General features: G+C 48.3%; 1 protein-coding gene across 3 annotated transcripts in view; it reads right to left on the bottom strand.

Annotated features, from left to right (window-relative positions):
• The window catches only part of TUT4 (terminal uridylyl transferase 4), a 252,242-nt gene that overhangs the window by 96,315 nt on the left and 132,861 nt on the right, over window positions 1-23,066 (bottom strand). For all 3 annotated transcript variants that reach the window (XR_014454570.1, XM_083157930.1, XM_083157931.1), the window contains exons 14-19: window positions 16,067-16,217; window positions 12,470-12,556; window positions 6,744-6,847; window positions 5,971-6,028; window positions 5,342-5,445; window positions 5,102-5,191 (exon numbers count right to left, since the gene is read on the bottom strand). Coding sequence is in view for 2 of the 3 variants with exons in the window: in XM_083157930.1 (XP_083014056.1) it covers window positions 5,102-5,191; window positions 5,342-5,445; window positions 5,971-6,028; window positions 6,744-6,847; window positions 12,470-12,556; window positions 16,067-16,217 (594 nt within the window). In the remaining variant the exon portion in view is untranslated. The remainder of the gene's footprint in view (window positions 1-5,101; window positions 5,192-5,341; window positions 5,446-5,970; window positions 6,029-6,743; window positions 6,848-12,469; window positions 12,557-16,066; window positions 16,218-23,066) is intronic.

Raw genomic sequence — 23,066 nt, 5'->3', positions numbered from 1 at the left:
CGCTGGAGACGCCGGAGAGGATGCTGAAGGCCTGCTATGGACGCCGGAGGACTTGGTAAGTATCAAAAGAGGGTTAAGGGGGGGGGGGGGGAATATAAATTTGAATTATTCCAAAAAACCACGGTTTTTGGAATAATTCGGATACGGGATGCCCAGATACGGGATACCCGACCTGTATTAGGACACACATACTGCTCACTTCCACTCATAAGTGTGGAAACTGTGGACATTTCAAATTGAGAGGAGGGGTACTTATAAATGAAAAACCTAATCAAGGGGTACGGGAGAGAAAAAAGGTTGGGAACCACTGCCCTAAATCCTGTGCGACTGACAATCCCTCTCCCTTTTCCCCTTGTGTGTATGTTCATATAGTGGTTTCTTTGTTTGATCGTTCCCCAGGGTTCTGTCACAGTCATATTTATTTGTGTTTAACAATATATATTCAATTGAGTAATAAAGATGAGAATATCCAGTGTGCACCTCACGTTATGTGAGATACAGTGATATACACAGTGGCACAAGGGACAGGCGTACCCAGGGCCGGATTAGCAATGGACCTGATGGAGCTATAGCTCCAGGCGCACTCTCCAAATAGGCCCATTTTGTAGCTGAGGGCCAGGGCTTTCCAACGAGTCCAGCCCCGCGTCGCTAGCCCCCCGGGAACCGGAGATACCGCCAAGCAAACCTGGAACGTTTTCCCCATAGGATAACATGACCCGCTTATTCCGACCTCCACCCGGTTCCAACGGCTGCCAGTTCCCCCTCTGGCATCACAGAAGCTCAAGGTTAATCTCAGTCGATTCCAAATCGCTGAGCCTTCAATCTGATACCTGGTCCATATGGGTTCATGGGTTCTAGAGATATTGTGGGTAAACCAATTTTTTTCATTTCTGAAATGTAATTTCATGGCTGTTCATGTTGTTTGAGGACAGATTTCTCTGGAACCAAATGGCCCAGTTTCACGGGACCAAAATCATTTGAAGCCCACATTTTAAAGGGGTCAGTTGGTTCAGAAGATATAGCTGGTTGTTTAAAGGGAGGCAGGGGTGGTTTTCTCTCCCCCTCACACCAGAAAATGCAGGGACTAGGTTGGTGTAAAAGGGGCCAGTCCGGGAAAGTCCCTGCATGATCCTGGGACCATATTCCCGGGTAAGTCCCTGCAATTTCTGGTATTAAAGGGGTCTTATTTCAAATAGCCGGGACATGCAGTGCTCTAAATACAGCCGGGCAGCCCCCTGCTCTCTACCCGGCTGTCATTTTTGCCCGGCGGCGGCTGTCCCCCAGTTACCGCGAGCATGTATTCCCCTTGGTAATGAGCATGTAATCCCACTTGGCAACGAGCATGGAACCCCTGGAAATGAGCATGGAACCCTTGTCAATAATGTAGGTAAACAACACTTATGTAGCATAATTTTTCATGGACATTATGATGTGTGGCTTAACATGTAAAGGGCATTATGGTGTAAATTTTTAATGTGCGCCTTTGGCACGCAATGCCCCTGTTTATGAAGCATATTGTGCATTATTGCTCAATCTGTTTGGTATAGTGCAGGCATGTCCAAACTATGGCCCTACAGCTGTTGTGAAACTATAAGTCCCATCATGCATTGCCGCAGTTTGCTATTAGGGAATGCTAAAACTATGTCAAGGCATGCTGGGACGTGTAGTTTCACAACAGCTGGAGCGCCACTGTTTGGACATACCTGGTATAGTGTGTATTTTGGCTCAATCCATGTGGCATAATGTGTAAGAAGAAAGTACAGTATAAGGGGGTTACTATTGTGTTGCATGATTTGTATAAGGGGTATATGGTGTGGTAAATTTAGGTGACCACATAAAAGGTGCTGAAATGTTGTCTACCAAGTTTCGGCTTTCACTATTCTTTTTATGACTGGAGTGCCGCCTCACCCTGCCAGTATCTTAGGACATCGGCATCCTGTGGGTGCACCTTTGGAGGGCACCCGCCAATATATCTCCCTGCATTTTTCCTATGCCAGCAGCCTGCCTTTTCCAGGCATATATAATTAGTTGAAAGTATTTACACAAATAGAGACACACCAATGAGCAGACCACCCAACCAGAACACTGGTCACCCCTCCCACATTATTAGGTGCTGGCCACAATCCCTAATATTGCGCATAATAGGCCCTTGATCGTTTTCAGCTCCAGGCCCATTTAGACCTTAATCTGGCTCTGGGCGTACCTCACTCACCCCAACAAGATGTGTAAGATGTGCTCAGAAAGGTTTCTTTTGTGTGCACAAAACACCAAATGGGATCCCACTATAAATGTGTACCCTCATATGAAATGGACGTACCCCACTCACTGAGACATGAAGGGGTTCCACTCCTGTAGCAGTTTCTTTACATATTCTGGCTTGTATAGCAAATGTATTTTCAACATAATCCTCTTTGTGTCACCACATTGTAGAACAAAAAATAGTTTTTAATAAGGCAAAGTTCCAAACATGGAGTCTATAAGTAGGACGGTCCAAAATTACCCAAGCATATGACAATTCTTTTTACAAACAAGAGAAAAATTTAAAACAGTCAAAAAAGAAGGATAAAATCAGCTCTATAATACAGACATGAAAAAGTCCAAAGTTCAATAGAAGGAGTCCTGAAGTGGGTGGGCTGCTCACTCTCAAGCACAATCGACTCGTTTTGGTCGGTGGGATCAAACGTGAGGTGCACAACAGATATTCTCGTCTTTATCACTCAATTGAATATATATTGATAAGCTCTATACATTGGATTTTAATTATCTTTCACATATTGAACACCACAACTAAATATGACCGAAGATATTGCGATAGAACCCAACAAACAAACCACTATATGAACATAACAACCACATTCTGGCCTTTATTCAGATCTGATCGCAGTACAAATTTGTTTGGAAAATGGGCAAAACCATCTGCACTGCAGGTGGGGCAGATGTAACATGTATAGGGCCAGATTCTCTAAGCTTAACAAGTAATAAAATCCAGAGTGATAAACAGCCAGCCAATCAGCTCCTACCTGCCATGTCACAGGCTGTGTTTGAAAAATGTCAGCCAGGAGCTGATTGGCTGGCTGTTTATCACTCTCTATTTTATCACTTTTGAAGCTTAGAGAATCTGGCCCATAGAGAGAGTTAGATTTGGGTGAGTTATTTTGTTTCTGTGCAGGGTAAATACTGGCTGCATTATTTTTACACTGCAATTTAGATCTCACTTTCAACACACCCCACCCAAATCTAACTCTCTCTGCACATTACATCTGCCCCACCTACAGTGCACATGGTTTTGCCCATTTTCCAAACAAATTTGTACTGCAATCAGATCAGAATAACAGCCAATGTGTGAGTCAGGGTACGCCCATCATTGATTTATTTGTTTTTTCCTTAAATTCAAAGATACCTTGATGTCAGTGGCGTAACTACATTTTGGGCGCCCCCCCGCCGTTAAAGGGAGGGCGCCCAGCCACTCATCCCCCCCCCCGCCTGCTGCTCCCCCAGGTAGCCGTCAATGCAGGTGGGGGACGCTGCGAGGCGGCTGAGGGGACGGACGCTGCGGGGGACACAGCTGCGGCAATTACTTACCGCTGAGCCGGGCAGGGGGAGCCGGGAGCTGTCACTGTCAGTACGTAAGGAGAAAAAAAAAAGCCCATACAATGAATGGGCAGCCTGTGATTGGCTGAGCGCTCTCTCAGCCAGTCAGCAATTGGCTGAGAGAGCGCTCAGCAGCCAATCACAGGCTGCCCATTCATTGTATGGGCTTTTTTTTTTTCTTCAGTACAGACAGCTCCCGGCTCCCCCTGCCCGGCTCAGCTGTAAGTAATTGCCGCAGCTGTGTCCCCCGCAGCGTCCGTCCCCCCAGCCGCCTCACAGCGTCCCCCCCACCTGCACAGGTAAAGACTGGGGATCATGGTGCGGCGGGCGGCGGGGTGTAACGTAACTATAGCACTGCAGCCCCCGGCGCCCGCACATGCATAGCGCCCCCCCGCGGTCGCGGGGGCTGCGGTGCTATAGTTACGCCCCTGCTTGATGTGTTTCCAATTACACCTAAATTGGTGAGTGCGGTACGCTGTGGATTGTAGTATTCACATACTGAAATCTTGATCCTTGGATATAATCTACAGTATCGTGACCCCACTGACGCACTGGAAGTTGTTGTTTTATTTTTGATTATGGTTCATGGAGAGAACACCATTCCTGCTATTTGAATAACACATGTGAAGAACTGACGGATCTTGAAAGAAATCGCTATACGAACATACTTTGTCCATCACGTCTGAGTTGGGGTACAACCACATTTACTTCATTTACCATTTAAAGATACCTCGTTATGTATTTTTTTTTCACACTTTCATTTGTGAGTGAGGTACACAGTGGATTGGAGTATTCACTTACCTCAAATTAATACTCAGCATTCATTCGAAGTGCACTTACACATTGAATTTTATTTTTCATTTCTTCACGTTGGAGCACCACTCTTAATTGTATCCTTCACCAGTATATTGAACAATCACTTTGGATCAAAGAAACCTTGATAGGTTTGAAAACACCCCAACTTTTCGTAAGTAGGGGTACGCCCTTCATTCCCTTTTTTTGGTATACACTATCTATATAGAAAAAAGATACTAAAACGATTTTTGTTGTCACTTTTAGTTTTGAGTAATCACCATCATAGAACACTCATCTACAAATTCATTCAAAAGGAAACATTGTAAATGAGGACAGAATTTCCATCTATGAACCACCAACATATGCGCCTTTGCAAAGTATTCTCCTTCCCTTTTTTGTGTATCTTGTATGTGGGAGGAAGTTGCAGTATATAGCTGCTGGATCTGAAAATGGCGGAACAGTGTGCACAAAGTTGGGATGAAGGTGTACTGGGATCACGGGAAGCATAGCCTCAACCCACGGATTACTCCAGAACTTCCCGGCATAAGAAAGGAGATGGTATAACAAGAAGATTCCATGATAGAAAGTGAACACAGACTATTGGAAGCGCCCTGAATGGATCCTCCTATCACAGTGCGATTCTTAGATGTCCATATTACCACGTACAGTGAGAGAATGCACGCACGCACACACATCTATGAGCAATATAGATTACCTTGGCAAAGAACTTGACAGTGTATCCCAGGTATTTTACTCTTGGATCAATGGCTGCATATGTAGCGAGCATCCGGGTGTTGTGCTGAGCCTGGGAATTACAGACATACAACATCTATATATGATGCTCCTGAGTCACTCTGTGCTGCAGGACTAGCCCCGATGATATAAGGGAAAGCCATTGGTTAGCGATACCCTATGACTGTTAGTATTCAGGACATACTGTAGGCGGAGCCCTTACCAGCGTGTTGTACAAACTGATGTCACCTTCTACCCCGGTCTCTCTGTGCTCAAACTTCACAATCGGGACCTTGGCTGTTGTTATTGGCAAAATATTCCTTAAGCCTAAATAAAAGGTACAATGACATTGCACAAATGATGAAAATGCACAATGGGCCTTATTCTGGTTCATTCGCTTGGATGCATGCACACATCCTTGCGAATTAACCCAACACGCCTTGCGAATGGTTCGCTCATACCACCCATTTGCACGCCAAATTTGTGTTCTCAAGGCTTACGGACGGATGTTTTACATGAACATCCATGGTCAGCGAAGGCGCCGGCATATGTAAGGATGGCCCAGAAGAAATGCAGGGAATTGGGCGGGCAGCTGACATCCGGCTAGGTCAGCTGCCCGCCCCCACACGTGCGTCACAGAAGCATTAGCATATGGTAACGCCATGAACTGCAGGGTGTACACATATGCTGACGCCGCTCTCCACCCGTGCACTCAGCAACCAGACTTCTCGCCAAGTTCGTACGCACCAGCATATACACATGTGCAAAACATAGGTCCCTGTGCAAATTCCAGTCCAAGCAAATGGACCACATAAGGCCTAATGTGTGTAATATAAACATCAATATATTTACCTGGATGCCTTTTAAGAACCTTCGCCAAGCCTTCAATTATTTCTTTGCAATTTAGTTTCTAATGAAGAACAAAAGCAGAAGATACAACAATAAGTTATTAATGTTCCTTTCTGGAATATGTTCTGTGACAGGGCCTACACACACACACACATTATTATATACTAGGTGATTCATCGCGCCCTACGGGCGCTCTTCACACCGTCGTAGGGGGCCAGTGGGTGAGGGTCCAGCGTGGCAGCACAGGAGTACAGGATGGTAAACCTGAGTCAGTGTCTCCTCCTACTGGGTGGGAGTTAGTGTCCATGAGAGCAGGAGGCTGGGCTATGAGGCATGATAGGGGTATGTAGGCAACACAGCGTCAGCGACTCCCCAGTGGTGGAAGTTACGGTTCAGGAGAACAGGAAGCTGGGTAGTGATAGGGTTGTGTGGGCATACAGGGGACTAAAGAGGGGCGCAGGTTTCCGCGAATCGTGGGAGGGGAGGTCGCGGGGGGAGGTGTGCTGTGAATCGCGGGAGGGGGGGTCGCGGGGGTTGAGTGACAGATGTAGCCAAATATATAAAAGATTCAACAGCTTTTCAGACTCCTCGAATCACTAAGATTAGAAAAGTCATCAGCCTGATGGTCAGCAACATGGAGTCGGGACCCCATACGTAGAAGGTCGGAACCACAGTTTGAGAACCGCTGATCTATGGAATCACTAGAAGAAAGCAAATACACTACAGATATAAGTCCATGATATAGCGGCAACTCCATGAACCCAAACATTACTCACCTCAGCATTCTCATGGCCTTCCAGAGTCATACAGATGTCAAGGTCACTGTCACGAAAACCAAAACCATTCTTGGACGAACCAAACAAGCAGAGCCTGGCATTGCCTGATAGGGAAGTCACTCATTACAATTATTATGGCATATACAGTATAAGCTTTTCTGGAAACACTTAATGCAAAAAAACACCAAAAATATTTTTGATATTAAAGTGAAATTTAAATAATATTTCTACAATTCATGGCTTGTAGTTCTACTAGTAAGTAATCAATGTTCTATCTATCACTGAGACATCTGTGTCCTCAGCCATTATAGGACCTCTCACCTCACATCTGTGTCCTCAGCCATTATAGGACCTCACATCTGTGTCCTCAGCCATTATAGGTCCTTACATCTGTGTCCTCAGCCAATATAGGACCTCACATCTGTGTCCTCACCCATTATCGGACCTCTCACCTCACATCTGTGTCCTCACCCATTATAGGACCTCTCACCTCACATCTGTGTCATCAGACATTATAGGACCTCTCACCTCATATATGTGTCCTCACCCATTATAGGTCCTCTCACCTCACATCTGTGTCCTCAGCCATTATAGGACCTGTCACCTCACATCTGTGTCCTCAGCCATTATAAGACCTCTCACCTTACATCTGTGTCCTCAGCCATCATAGGACCTCACATCTGTGTCCTCAGCCATTATAGGTCCTCTCACCTCACATCTGTGTCCTCAGCCATTATAGGACCTCTCACCTCACATCTGTGTCATCAGACATTATAGGTCCTCTCACCTCACATCTGTGTCCTCAGCCATTATAGGACCTCTCACCTCACATCTGTGTCATCAGACATTATAGGACCTCTCACCTCACATGTGTCCTCACCCATTATAGGACCTCTCACCTCACATCTGTGTCATCAGACATTATAGGACCTCTCACCTCACATATGTGTCCTCACCCATTATAGGACCTCTCACCTCACATCTGTGTCCTCAGCCATTATAGGTCCTCTCACCTCACATCTGTGTCCTCAGCCATTATAGGTCCTCTCACCTCACATCTGTGTCCTCAGCCATTATAGGACCTCTCACCTCACATCTGTGTCCTCAGCCATTATAGGTCCTCTCACCTCACATCTGTGTCCTCAGCCATTATAGGACCTCTGTACTTTGTAGCACAGCAGGAATCCCGGGATCAGCCGTACTCAGCATCTATTCTTTGTAGCAGGGCTGGGTTCCCAGGATCAGCCGCAGTCAGCACCCATACTCTGTAGGACAGCGGGGTTCCCAGGATCAGCCTCACTCAGCACCCATACTCTGTAGCACTGCAGAGTTTCCGGGATCAGCCACACTCAGCACCTTATCTTTGTAGCACGGCTGGGTTCTCGGGATCAGCCACAGTCAGCACCCATACTCTGTAGCACCGCAGGTTCTCGGGATCAGCCACAGTCAGCACCCATACTCTGTAGAAAGCGGGGTTTCCAGGATCACCCAAACTGAGCTCCTATACTCTGTAGCACCGCAGGGTTCCCGGGATCACCCGCACTCAGCACCCATACTCTGTAGCACGGCAGGGTCCTGGGATCAGCTACACTCAGTATCCATACTCTGTAGCACGTCCGGTTCCCGGATTAAGCCGCAGTCAGCACTCATACTCTGTTGCACAGCGGTGTTTCCAGGATCCCCTGCACTCAGCACCATGGGTTTCCGGGATCACCCGCACTCAGCACCATGGGTTTCCGGGATCACCCGCACTCAGCACCATGGGTTTCCGGGATCACCCGCACTCAGCACCATGGGTTTCCGGGATCACCCGCACTCAGCACCATGGGTTTCCGGGATCACCCGCACTCAGCACCATGGGTTTCCGGGATCACCCGCACTCAGCACCATGGGTTTCCGGGATCACCCGCACTCAGCACCATGGGTTTCCGGGATCACCCGCACTCAGCACCATGGGTTTCCGGGATCACCTGCACTCAGCACCATGGGTTTCCGGGATCACCTGCACTCAGCACCATGGGTTTCCGGGATCACCCGCACTCAGCACCATGGGTTTCCGGGATCACCTGCACTCAGCACCATGGGTTTCCGGGATCACCCGCACTCAGCACCCATACTCTGCAGCATGGCGTGGTCCGGGATCAGTTGCAGTCAGCACCATACACTGTAGCACGGCGGAGTTCCCGGGATCTGCCGCACTCAGCACCATAATCTGTAGCACCGCTGGGTTCCCGGGATCAGCTGCACTAAGCATCCATACTCTGTGGCACCGCTGGGTTCCTGGGTTCACCTGCACTAAGCACCCATACTCTCTAGCACCATTGGGTTCCTGGGATCACCTGCAGTCAGCATCCATACTCTGTAGCACCGCTGGGTTCCCGGGATCAGCTGCACTAAGCATCCATACTCTGTGGCACCGCTGGGTTCCTGGGATCAGCTGCACTAAGCATCCATACTCTGTGGCACCGCTGGGTTCCTGGGATCACCTGCACTAAGCACCCATACTCTCTAGCACCGTTGGGTTCCTGGTATCACCTGCAGTCAGCATCCATACTCTGTAGCACCGCTGGGTTCCCGGGATCAGCTGCAGTCAGCATCAATACTCTGTAGAACAGCGGGGTTCCCGGGATCACCAGCACTCAGCACCCATACTCTGTAGCACACCCGGGTTCCTGGGATCAGTTGCAGTCAGCACCCATACTCTGTAGCACCACTGGGTTCCCGGGATCAGCTGCAGTCAGCATCCACACTCTGTGGCACAGCGGGGTTCCTGAGATCACATGCACTAAGCATCCATACTCTGTAGCACAGCGGGGTTCCTAGAATCACCAGCACTCAGCACCCATACTCTGTAGCACACCCGGGTTCCTGGGATCAGCCGCACTCAGCACCCATACTCTGCAGCATGGCGTGATCCGGGATCAGTTGCAGTCAGCACCATACACTGTAGCACGGCGGAGTTCCCGGGATCTCCTGCACTCAGCACCATAATCTGTAGCACCGCTGGGTTCCCGGGATCAGCTGCACTAAGCATCCATATTCTGTGGCACCGCTGGGTTCCTGGGATCACCTGCACTAAGCACCCATACTCTCTAGCACCATTGGGTTCCTGGGATCACCTGCAGTCAGCATCCATACTCTGTAGCACCGCTGGGTTCCCGGGATCAGCTGCACTAAGCATCCATACTCTGTGGCACCGCTGGGTTCCTGGGATCACCTGCACTAAGCACCCATACTCTCTAGCACCGTTGGGTTCCTGGGATCACCTGCAGTCAGCATCCATACTCTGTAGCACCGCTGGGTTCCCGGGATCAGCTGGAGTCAGCATCCATACTCTGTGGCACAGCGGGGTTCCTGGGATCAGCCGCAGTCAGCACCCATACTCTGTAGCACCGCTGGGTTCCCGGGATCAGCTGCAGTCAGCATCAATACTCTGTAGAACAGCTGGGTTCCTGGGATCACCTGCACTAAGCACCCATACTCTCTAGCACCGTTGGGTTCCTGGGATCACCTGCAGTCAGCATCCATACTCTGTAGCACCGCTGGGTTCCCGGGATCAGCTGCAGTCAGCATCCATACTCTGTGGCACAGCGGGGTTCCTGGGATCAGCCGCAGTCAGAACCCATACTCTGTAGCACCGCTGGGTTCCCGGGATCAGCTGCAGTCAGCATCAATACTCTGTAGAACAGCGGGGTTCCCGGGATCACCAGCACTCAGCACCCATACTCTGTAGCACACCCGGGTTCCTGGGATCAGTTGCAGTCAGCACCCATACTCTGTAGCACCACTGGGTTCCCGGGATCAGCTGCAGTCAGCATCCATACTCTGTGGCACAACGGGGTTCCTGAGATCCCATGCACTAAGCATCCATACTCTGTAGCACAGCGGGGTTCCTAGAATCACCAGCACTCAGCACCCATACTCTGTAGCACACCCGGGTTCCTGGGATCAGCCGCACTCAACACCCATACTCTGCAGCATGGCGTGGTCCGGGATCAGTTGCAGTCAGCACCATACACTGTAGCACCGCTGGGTTCCCGGGATCAGCTGCACTAAGCATCCATACTCTGTGGCACCGCTGGGTTCCTGGGATCACCTGCACTAAGCACCCATACTCTTTAGCACCATTGGGTTCCTGGGATCACCTGCAGTCAGCATCCATACTCTGTAGCACCGCTGGGTTCCCGGGATCAGCTGCAGTCAGCATCCATACTCTGTGGCACAGCGGGGTTCCTGGGATCAGCCGCAGTCAGCACCCATACTCTGTAGCACCACTGGGTTCCCGGGATCAGCTGCAGTCAGCATCAATACTCTGTAGAACAGTGGGGTTCCCGGGATCACCAGCACTCAGCACCCATACTCTGTTGCACACCCGGGTTCCTGGGATCAGTTGCAGTCAGCACCCATACTCTGTAGCACCACTGGGTTCCCGGGATCAGCTGCAGTCAGCATCCATACTCTGTGGCACAGCGGGGTTCCTGAGATCACATGCACTAAGCATCCATACTCTGTAGCACAGCGGGGTTCCTAGAATCACCAGCACTCAGCACCCATACTCTGTAGCACACCCGGGTTCCTGGGATCAGCCGCAGTCAGCACCCATACTCTGTAGCACCGCTGGGTTCCCGGGATCAGCTGCAGTCAGCATCCATACTCTGTAGAACAGCGGGGTTCCCGGGATCACCAGCACTCAGCACCCATACTCTGTAGCACACCCGGGTTCCTGGGATCAGTTGCAGTCAGCACCCATATTCTGTAGCACCACTGGGTTCCCGGGATCAGCTGCAGTCAGCATCCATACTCTGTGGCACAGCGGGGTTCCTGAGATCACATGCACTAAGCATCCATACTCTAGCACAGCGGGTATTCCGGGGATCACCAGCACTCAGCTCCCATACTCTGTAGCACTCCCGGGTTCCTGGGATCAGCCGCAGTCAGCACCCATACTCTGTAGCACCGCTGGGTTCCCGGGATCAGCTGCAGTCAGCACCCATGCTCTGTAGCAGATCGGGGTTCCCGGGATGACCAGCACTCAGCTCCCATATTCTGTAGCACACCCGGGTACCTGGGATCAGCCGCAGTCAGCACCCATACTCTGTAGCACCGCTGGGTTCCCGGGATCAGCTGCAGTAAGCATCCATACTCTGTAGCACCGCTGGTTTCCCGGGATCAGCTGCAGTAAGCATCCATACTCTGTAGCACCGCTGGGTTCCCGGGATCAGCTGCAGTCAGCATCCATACTCTGTAGCACCGCTGGGTTCCCGGGATCAGCTGCACTTAGCACCCATACTCTGTAGCAAACCCGGGTTCCTGGGATCAGCCGCAGTCAGCATCCATACTCTGTAGCACCGCTAGATTCCCGGGATCAGCTGCAGTCAGCATCCATACTCTGTGGCACTGCTGGGTTCCTGGGATCACCTGCACTGAGCATCCATACTCTGTAGCACACTCGAGTTCCTGGGATCAGCAGCAGTCAGCATCCATACTCTGTAGCACAGCGGGGTTCCCGGGATCACCAGCACTCAGCACCCATACTCTGTAGCACACTCGAGTTCCTGGGATCAGCCACATCCAGCACCGCTGTTATGGTATGGACTCAGTTGTTACTCTCACCAGTCCCTAAGGCTGATGGGCTATTGTGGAAGCACTAATTTTCTGTGTAATAGGAAGAGCAATAGGCTATAACAGGAGCAGCAGCGCCCATGTATTACACCAAGGACACTCACTATTGAACTCTTTCCGGATGAACCTCTCCAGGTATATGAGTATCTGCTCTCGGATGTGCTGCTCAGAAGCATTAGGGGATAATTCCTCTGAAAGCACAAACACATACGTATGAAACACGTTCCACCTGGATGCATTGTTATATTCATTCCGTCATAAGCATTTAATGACCTGTAAAAAATCATCTTAATGAGGGGAAACGACTAAAGGTGCCCACACATGGGGAGATGGTCGCATGTAGTCCACATTGCACTGTGTGTGGGCACCTTTACTCATTTATAAAGGAACCTGTGTCTCTTGGAGGATGCGGAGTATATCTGCAATGGAAACCAAAGAATAATACCCAGGCCCGGCAGATGTAGAGCCGACCAGAAGTCAGACACCCTCCGCCACAAGTGACACACACCCTCCGCCACCAAGTGACACCCACCCTCCGCCACCAAGTGACACACACCCACCGCCACCAAGTGACACACAAGATATGTAAAGAGAGAAGAAAAAGAACAAAGATGTCTGTTTGTGGTGCACTGAATGGACAAGTATAAAGACATCTTAGTTCTTTTTCTTTTCTCTTCACATATCCAGTATCGATAAATGTCTGAGGTTGCACCCCCTCCCCTCAATAACAGCAATGACTGATGTCGAGTTAATATAAAAGAGGAGCTAAAAACCAGTAAGACCTAGTGCGGTAGTCCCAACTCCTGCGCTCACCAAGTGACACACACCCTCCGCCACCAAGTGACACACGCCCTCCGCCACCAAGTGACACACACCCTCCGCCACCAAGAGCAGTAACAGATGACACACATGCTAATATGCTCTAACAGATAACCTGCATGCTAATATGATTTTACAGCTGACATGTATGTTAATATGATCTTACACATGCATGCTAATATGATCTTACACATGCATGCTGATATGATCTTACAGATGACATGTATGCTAATATGATCTTACACATGCATGCTAATATGATCTTACACATGCATGCTAATATGATCTTACACATGTATGCCAATATGATCTTACACATGTATGCCAATATGATCTTACACATGTATGCCAATATGATCTTACACATGTATGCCAATATGATCTTACACATGTATGCCAATATGATCTTACACATGTATGCTTATATGATCTTACAGATGACATGTATGCTAATATGATCTTACACATGCATGCTAATATGATCTTACAGAGGACATGTATGTTAATATGATCTTACAAATGCATGCGGTACTTGTGTATTTTGGCGGCGGCCATCGCATCGCATACCATAACACATACGATGCGATGCGATGCGATTAAACATTGTATAAGCACCCTAATGGGTGCTTATACAATGTTAAGCACCCAAATGGGTGCTTACAATGTTAAGCACCCAAATGGGTGCTTACAATGTTAAATGCACCCCCACGCCACCCCCCACTATAAACGTGAACCCGATGCGTGGCGAGCGCAGCGAGCCCGCGAGGGGCGTCGGTACGCGTCCTACGACCTTTTCATACCCCCACTATCCACGTCGGCGTGGAGTTGAGAGTAGAATAGTGTGGCGAGCGCAGCGAGCCACCGAGCCTGAAGCGTGGCGAGCGCAGCGAGGGGACGCGGTTACCTTCACAGGTAACCGCGTCCCCTCGCGGGCTTCACAGGTGTCCGCGTCGCCACGGACACCTGTGAAGCCCGCGAGGGGACGCGTATAACTGTGAAGGTATCCGCGTCCCCTCGCCACGCTTTGGGCTCGGTGGCTCGCTGCGCTCGCCACACTATTCTACTCTCAACTCCACGCCGACGTGGATAGTGGGGGTATGAAAAGGTCGTAGGACGCGTACCGCCGCCCCTCGCGGGCTCGCCACGCTTCGGGTTGACGTTTATAGTGGGGGGTGGCGTGGGGGTGCATTTAACATTGTAAGCACCCATTTGGGTGCTCAAAAGCACCCTTTATAGTGCTTATACGATTTTTGGTCGTATAGGGGGTCAAAATCGCGTCGCATCGCATGCCATCGGGTGCATGGCATGCGCTGCGATCTGTTCGTCGTACGACGGACATCGGGGGCGCCGCCAAAATACACAAGTACCATGCATGCTAATATGATTTTACAGATGACATGTATGCTAATATGATCTTACACATGCATGCTAATATGATCTAACAGATAACCTGCATGCTAATATGATCTTATACATGTATGCTAATATGATCTAACAGATTACATGTATGTTAATATGATCTTACAAATGCATGCTAATATGATCTTATACATGTATGCTAATATGATCTAACAGATTACATGCATGCTAATATGATCTTACACATGTATGCTAATATGATCTTATAGATAACATGCATGCTAATATGATCTTATGGGCCCCATACATCAGCAATCACAATTAATGGATTTCCAGATCCAGGGATTTTTTGGCCAGATAAATGGATTGTACAATCTATTTGACTTGCCCACACATTACAGATTTATTTCAGTGATCGGCAGATTTTTCCAATCTAAAGATTGCATCTTCATATCTGGAAATTGCCCAATCGATTGTCCTTTCAGCTGTTCATAATGTAAATAGATGAAGAAGACGAATTGGGAATACCCACACACATAAAAAAGATCCGCAGATAATACCAGATTATTAAGCATGTTTAAAAATCTGATTAAGCAATCGATTGGCGATCCCTATTAATTTTTGATTGGGATTGCCAAAAGGGGGAGCCCACACATCTAAAATTAATTGTGGCAATCATCTCCAGATCTGAGGATTGTCACAATTAATTGCTGATGTATGGGGCCCATTACACATGTATGCTAATATGATCTTACAGATGACATGTATGCTAATATGATCTTACAGATAACATGCATGTTAATATGATCTTACACATGACATGCAGCTAATACTGAATGTTTCTGTGGACTTTAAGGGAGTCTGTTTTGGAGAAGGTCCGCTTTCCCTACAGTATTCCATCTGTTTGGAAGACATTTCTAGGAAGTGTTGTGTCCCCCTTACATCTTTTATTTCATTTTAATCTATTTGAACTACTGTTAATGTGTGTTTACATCATATGTTATATATTGGAGGAATAAATCCTATTTTTGACTATCCTACATGAAGATTCAAATTCAAAGAAAGATCCGATGTGTTTCCGATTGTGATTGTTCCAATGAGTATTGTACGCATTTACTGAGATCCAACAAAAGATACTTCTATAGGATTCACCCTCATAGTAAGTTGGGGTAGGTATCCCATTCCCCTCGAGTTAAAGAAACCATTACATGTTTAAACTTCCCCTTTTTCTGCATAAGTTGCGTTGTGCATCTCAGCCAACCCTGACTCCTGCATCAGATCCTCGGTGATAACAATACTACACATTGTTGTGTCCACATCTATCTATTGGAATATATTATCATTCCACGCTAGCAAGATCCATCCCATAACAGCACTCCAAGAAGAAGACACCGAAAAGAGCACCCACTATAGACAGGAAAGAAACGCTCCCTCCTCACGTCGTCCCCTCCCCCCCTCCAGTTCAAATAACGAGCGCTGACAGACCTATGCCCACACACTTGCAAGATACACATAAAGCCTACCGTAACACTTCTTGCACACTCGGTCCAGTATATCCCGGAATCTGGAGTTCATGGGGGGCAGGGGCTTCAGGTCGATCTTCTTAAAATCTTCAGGACAGTCTCCTTTGGAGTGGCCATCGCGCTTGCAGATGCTGCAGACTATGGTGGGAGGCTGTAACAGAGGCTCTGGGTCAGTGCTGTGATAAAAACACCAAATCCAAATACTTCAACTCCAGGTCCTGGTGCCCAACAGCTGGTGTGCGCCTGCAGCAGTCGCTCAGCCATAACTGCCATCATCCCATCAGTTGCTATGGCAATGCCGCCATTTTTAATACTGTTGAGCAGTTTACCTAAATGTATACAGACATTTACAGACTTCCCCTTGCAGCCAATAGAGGGGCAACATGCAAGCAGTGGCATTATACAACAATATCAAGGTAATGTTATGTCACTCAGCCTGGCTGCTCACACAACTAATACGGCTCGCTCACAGACGGGCAACGCTTGTAGTAACATTATACGCGGCCACACCGCTTCCCCCGAAAATGGCACAGACATTTAGCTACAGCTACAGTGTACATGCAGAGCTTACACAACGGGCGTGTACACACAGTGCTTACACAACGGGCGTGTACGCGTGGTGCTGTGCTTACACAACGGCCGTGTACACACAGTGCTTACACAACGGGCGTGTACGCGTGGTGCTGTGCTTACACAACGGCCGTGTACACACAGGGCTTACACAACAACAGTGTACACACGGCGCTTACACAACGACAGTGTGTACACAGGGCTTACACAACGACTGTGTACACACAGGGCTAACACAACGACAGTGTACACACAGTGCTTACACAACAACAGTGTACACACAGCGCTTACACAACAACAGTGTACACACAGCGCTTACACAACAACAGTGTACACACGGCGCTTACACAACAACAGTGTACACACAGTGCTTACACAACAACAGTGTACACACGGCGCTTACACAACGGGCGTGTACACGTGGTGCTGTGCTTACACAACGGCTGTGTACACACAGGGCTTACACAACAACAGTGTACACAGGGCTTACACAACGGGCGTGTACACACAGGGCTTACACAACGACAGTGTACACACAGGGCTTACACAACAACAGTGTAAACACGGGGCTTACACAACGGGCGTGTACGCGTGGTGCTGTGCTTACACAACGGCCGTGTACACACAGGGCTTACACAACGACAGTGTACACACAGTGCTTACACAACGACAGTGTACACACAGTGCTTACACACGACAGTGTGTACACAGGGCTTACACAACGACAGTGTACACACAGTGCTTACACAACGACAGTGTACACACAGTGCTTACACAACAACAGTGTACACACAGTGCTTACACAACGACAGTGTACACACAGTGCTTACACAACGACAGTGTGTACACAGGGCTTACACAACGACAGTGTACACACAGTGCTTACACAACGACAGTGTGTACACAGGGCTTACACAACGACAGTGTACACACAGTGCTTACACAACGACAGTGTACACACAGTGCTTACACAACGACAGTGTGTACACAGGGCTTACACAACGACAGTGTACACACAGTGCTTACACAACGACAGTGTGTACACAGGGCTTACACAACGACAGTGTACACACAGTGCTTACACAACGACAGTGTACACACAGTGCTTACACAACAACAGTGTACACACGGCGCTTACACAACGGGCGTGTACGCGTGGTGCTTACACAACGGCTGTGTACACGTGGTGCTGTGCTTACACAACGGCCGTGTACACACAGGGCTTACACAACGACAGTGTACACACAGGGCTTACACAACAACAGTGTACACACAGTACTTACACAACAACAGTGTACACACAGTGCTTACACAACGACAGTGTACACACAGTGCTTATATGGTGCTTATACAAGGAAGTGTACATTATATATTACATAGACATCAATCTGTGAAATCTCTTTCTTTGAGGGCGTCAGGGGCCGCAGGGCTAATGCTGGGTAGTGGAGTGGGAGAGATTCCAGCACCAGAAAGGTTAAACTTCTTCTTGCCTTCCTGACAGCCAGGCCCCTCCCCTCCTCTACCCCGCCTCCTGGCTAGGAAGCTCAGTTTTTAACAAGCCAAGGCAGGAGACAAGAGAGAAGGCAGAGAAGCACCAAACAGAACCACTTTCTGAACAGAGGAAGCATTAACTTTAACATAATTAAAGCAGGTGCGGCAGGGAGGGGGTCCCTGTGGCTCCTGACGTCCTTGAAGAAAGAAATTTAACAGGTAAAACATAAATCTTGTTTTATTCTTCGGGACATGTCAGGGGCCACAGGGCTAATGCTGGGTCCTAAAGCAGCCACACCTAAGGGTGGGGATGCGCCTGTGCCACAGCAAGTACACTCTGGCCAAAGGCCGAATCCTGGGAGGAAAATTTATCAAATGCAAAAAGCACAAAAAGGTATTGGCGGATGACCAAGTCGCCGCCTTGCAAAGTTGCTCTGTCCGCACTTTCATGCAGGGTGTCCTCCGTATCCAACCTCCCTTTGTTCCGTGGGATCTTTCCCTGTTCCTTGGGGCTCTTCAGGCCCCACCGTTGTTGGCTTACCTGGAAAACAGTTTTCCTGTTGGCAATTGCTTCTGCGTGGAGGGTGTCTGACCTACCGGCCCTGTCCGGTCAGTCACCTTTCCTGATCTTCCATCATGACAGGGACCATTCCTTCTCACCCCCTTAAGGTGGTGTCTAAATTTCATGTCAACCAGAAGATTGTAGTCCTGCCATTCAGTGTCCAGATGCTTATCCTGAACAGTCTTCTCTGGATGTGGTCCTTCCTTTGCGCATCTCTCGGAAATCAGACTCTCTATCTTTGTCCTCTACGGGTTTCAAAAGAGAGGTTGGCCTGCTACAAAGCAGACAATTGCCCGCTGGCTTAGATCGGTCATCAAGCAGGCTTACGTGGGCGCCTCCCTCCCGGATCCTGTGGGGTCCAGGCTCATTCCACGAGGTCTGTGGGTACATCTTGGGCTTTTAGGGGCGGTGCAACAGCAAAGCAACTTTGCAAGGTGGCGACTTGGTCATCCGCCAATACCTATTTTGCGCTTATAGGCATTTGATACATTTGCCTCCCAGGACTCGGCTGTTTGTCAGGGTTTACTTGCTGTGACACAGGCTCGTCCCCACCCAAAGGTGGCTTTCTTAGGATGTCCCAGCATTAGTCCTGTTGCCCCTGACATGTCACTTTTGGAAGAGGGAAAGGGGGGAAGTATGGGACAATGGTTTGATCCGCACTAATTAATATTAATAGATACCTAGGTTAGTCAGCACCTCTTATTGGTGTTCTCATGGGGTGTGGTACTATAATAGTTATCCCCAGTATTTGTTCGGGGGTGGTGCCACCTATGTCAAAGGTACATAACATAAACATGAACAAGAAAAAGAATGAGATATGTTAGGTGCACGCTTATCAATACCATAATAGGATTCCACTGAGACGGGGATTTATAAAACTTTACTTTTATTAGAGTTTCCCTAAAAATACCCTTTGTCGTGTAGGGTATGTAATTTGTTATAGTATAAATATTATTATTTTGTTTAATTGATATCTTTTTTTATATATTTTTTAAAAAATAGTTGAGAATTAAAGTATTGACTTGTGAAGATTAGAAAAAAGAAAAAAGAAAAAAATGTGTTTTAAAAAACAGTTTTCACTGTTGGATCATGGGTGTCTGCCCTTGTAGTAGCTAATAATGCTCGGGCTATTATTGCCCTCGGTGGCAGTATTTAAATATGTGGGGAGGTTATGAAAGTTGTTTGGTATACTTTTTAGTATCCTGGGGTTTGCCTGACAAACTCTCTCCCCTCTTTTGCAACCTTAGTGCTATAAATGTATCACTAGGAGTTTGGCAAATGTTGCCAGTTTTTGTCCCGACATGTCCTCTTACCTGTTAGATCTATTTCTTTAGGGATGCCAGGGGCCACAGGGACCCCTCCATGCTGCACCTGCTTTAGTTATGTTAAAGTTAATGCTTCCTCTGTTGAGTGAACTCCCATATGTTCAGAATGTGTTTCTCTTGTTTCTTGCCTTGGCTTAGGAATGGTTCATGGCCGATGTTGAATACTTTTGCCATCGATGGGGGAGAACCAGATGGTTTCCCTCCATCGATGGAATAGCAAAACGATGTTTTTTTTTGTTTTGTTTTTCAAAGTGTCGGGACACGGAGCATAGCTCCGCCCTGTCCCCATGGTTTGATTGGCCCACAGGTCAATGAATCAAACACAATGGATGACCATCAATATATAAAAATATCGATGGTCATCCATTGCATAGTTAAGCACTATCGATGGCCAGTTGCAGAATTGCCATTGATGGCAAACATCGATGGCAATAGCAACGATGGCCATCCCTACCTTGGCTTGTTAAATATTGAGCTTCCTGGCCTGGAGGCAGGGTAGAGGAGGGGAGGAGCCTGATCTGCAGGAAGAAGTTTAACCTTTCTGGTGCTGTAATGCTTTCTCTCCCACTCCACTACCCAGCGTTAGCACTGTGGCCCCTGACGTGTCCCGAAGAATAAATACCATTCATCTTACAGTGTAACTGCACATGTATAAAACAAATTAGTTAAAGTGGTGAATTTCATTCACAGACATTCACAGACAAGTAGCCGGATGATGCAGCCTCGGGGGGTCAGCGGCCGTGAAAGACGTTGGCCGAACTTGTGTGTGGGGAAATCACTTATAATGCACGGTTCTGCCATGTAAACGATTGGCCATTTAGAAAAACCGTCCGGCATCCTGCACAGACCCTGAACCCTGATGAGAATACATCCCATGCAGGGTCTGCCAATCCATTCAAAGATCTATTTACTGTATATACAGTTCTCATTTATTAATGTATGAAAGCCTAGGATTGTGTTCTCAGGCAACGAAGGATTCTCACTCATACAAACTGGGCTCCTAAAATAGTGGCATAAAAGGCAATTATTTTGGATGGAAAATCCCTTTTATCCTAATAGCCCTCGCTATAAAAGACGTTAGACAATGTCCCCTAACATCAAAGACGTTTCTTGAAAAAGACGTTCACTGGCTAACTGGAAGCCGACACTACGGACACCGCACAGGTCTCCTTATGGACACAGTGTACCTGCTACCTACATACTAAGGACACAGCGCAGGTCTCCTTATGGACACAGTGTACCTGCTACCTACATACTAAGGACACAGCGCAGGTCTCCTTATGGACACAGTATACCTGGCTACCTACATACTAAGGACACAGCGCAGGTCTCCTTATGGACACAGTATACCTGGCTACCTACATACTAAGGACACAGCGCAGGTCTCCTTATGGACACAGTATACCTGGCTACCTACATACTAAGGACACAGCGCAGGTCTCCTTATGGACACAGTATACCTGGCTACCTACATACTAAGGACACAGCGCAGGTCTCCTTATGGACACAGTATACCTGGCTACCTACATACTAAGGACACAGCGCAGGTCTCCTTATGGACACAGTATACCTGGCTACCTACATACTAAGGACACAGCGCAGGTCTCCTTATGGACACAGTATACCTGGCTACCTACATACTAAGGACACAGCGCAGGTCTCCTTATGGACACAGTATACCTGGCTACCTACATACTAAGGACACAGCGCAGGTCTCCTTATGGACACAGTATACCTGGCTACCTACATACTAAGGACACAGCGCAGGTCTCCTTATGGACACAGTATACCTGGCTACCTACATACTAAGGACACAGCGCAGGTCTCCTTATGGACACAGTATACCTGGCTACCTACATACTAAGGACACAGCGCAGGTCTCCTTATGGACACAGTGCAGGTCTCCTTATGGACACAGTATACCTGGCTACCTAAATACTAAGGACACAGCGCAGGTCTCCTTATGGACACAGTATACCTGGCTACCTACATACTAAGGACACAGCGCAGGTCTCCTTATGGACACAGTATACCTGGCTACCTACATACTAAGGACACAGGGCAGGTCTCCTTATGGACACAGTGCAGGTCTCCTTATGGACACAGTATACCTGGCTACCTACATACTAAGGACACAGCGCAGGTCTCCTTATGGACACAGCGCAGGTCTCCTTATGGACACAGCGCAGGTCTCCTTATGGACACAGCGCAGGTCTCCTTATGGACACAGCGCAGGTCTCCTTATGGATACAGTGTACCTGCTACCTACATACTAAGGACACAGTGCAGGTCTCCTTATGGACACAGCGCAGGTCTCCTTATGGACACAGTATACCTGGCTACCTACATACTAAGGACACAGCGCAGGTCTCCTTATGGACACAGTGTACCTGCTACCTACATACTAAGGACACAGTGCAGGTCTCCTTATGGACACAGCGCAGGTCTCCTTATGGACACAGTGTACCTGCTACCTACATACTAAGGACACAGCGCAGGTCTCCTTATGGACACAGCGCAGGTCTCCTTATGGACACAGTGTACCTGCTACCTACATACTAAGGACACAGTGCAGGTTTCCTTATGGACACAGTATACCTGGCTACCTACATACTAAGGACACAGCGCAGGTCTCCTTATGGACACAGTATACCTGGCTACCTACATACTAAGGACACAGCGCAGGTCTCCTTATGGACACAGTGTACCTGCTACCTACATACTAAGGACACAGCGCAGGTCTCCTTATGGACACAGTGTACCTGCTACCTACATACTAAGGACACAGCACAGGTCTCCTTATGGACACAGTATACCTGGCTACCTACATACTAAGGACACAGCGCAGGTCTCCTTATGGACACAGTGTACCTGCTACCTACATACTAAGGACACAGCGCAGGTCTCCTTATGGACACAGTATACCTGGCTACCTACATACTAAGGACACAGCGCAGGTCTCCTTATGGACACAGTGTACCTGGCTACCTACATACTAAGGACACAGCGCAGGTCTCCTTATGGACACAGTGCAGGTCTCCTTATGGACACA

Source organism: Crinia signifera, chromosome 8 (genome assembly GCF_055691185.1).
Source record: "Crinia signifera chromosome 8, ASM5569118v1, whole genome shotgun sequence".
NCBI lineage: Eukaryota > Metazoa > Chordata > Amphibia > Anura > Myobatrachidae > Crinia > Crinia signifera.
Note: the sequence above shows the minus strand (reverse complement) of the source record. Positions and strands in the feature narration are given on the sequence as shown.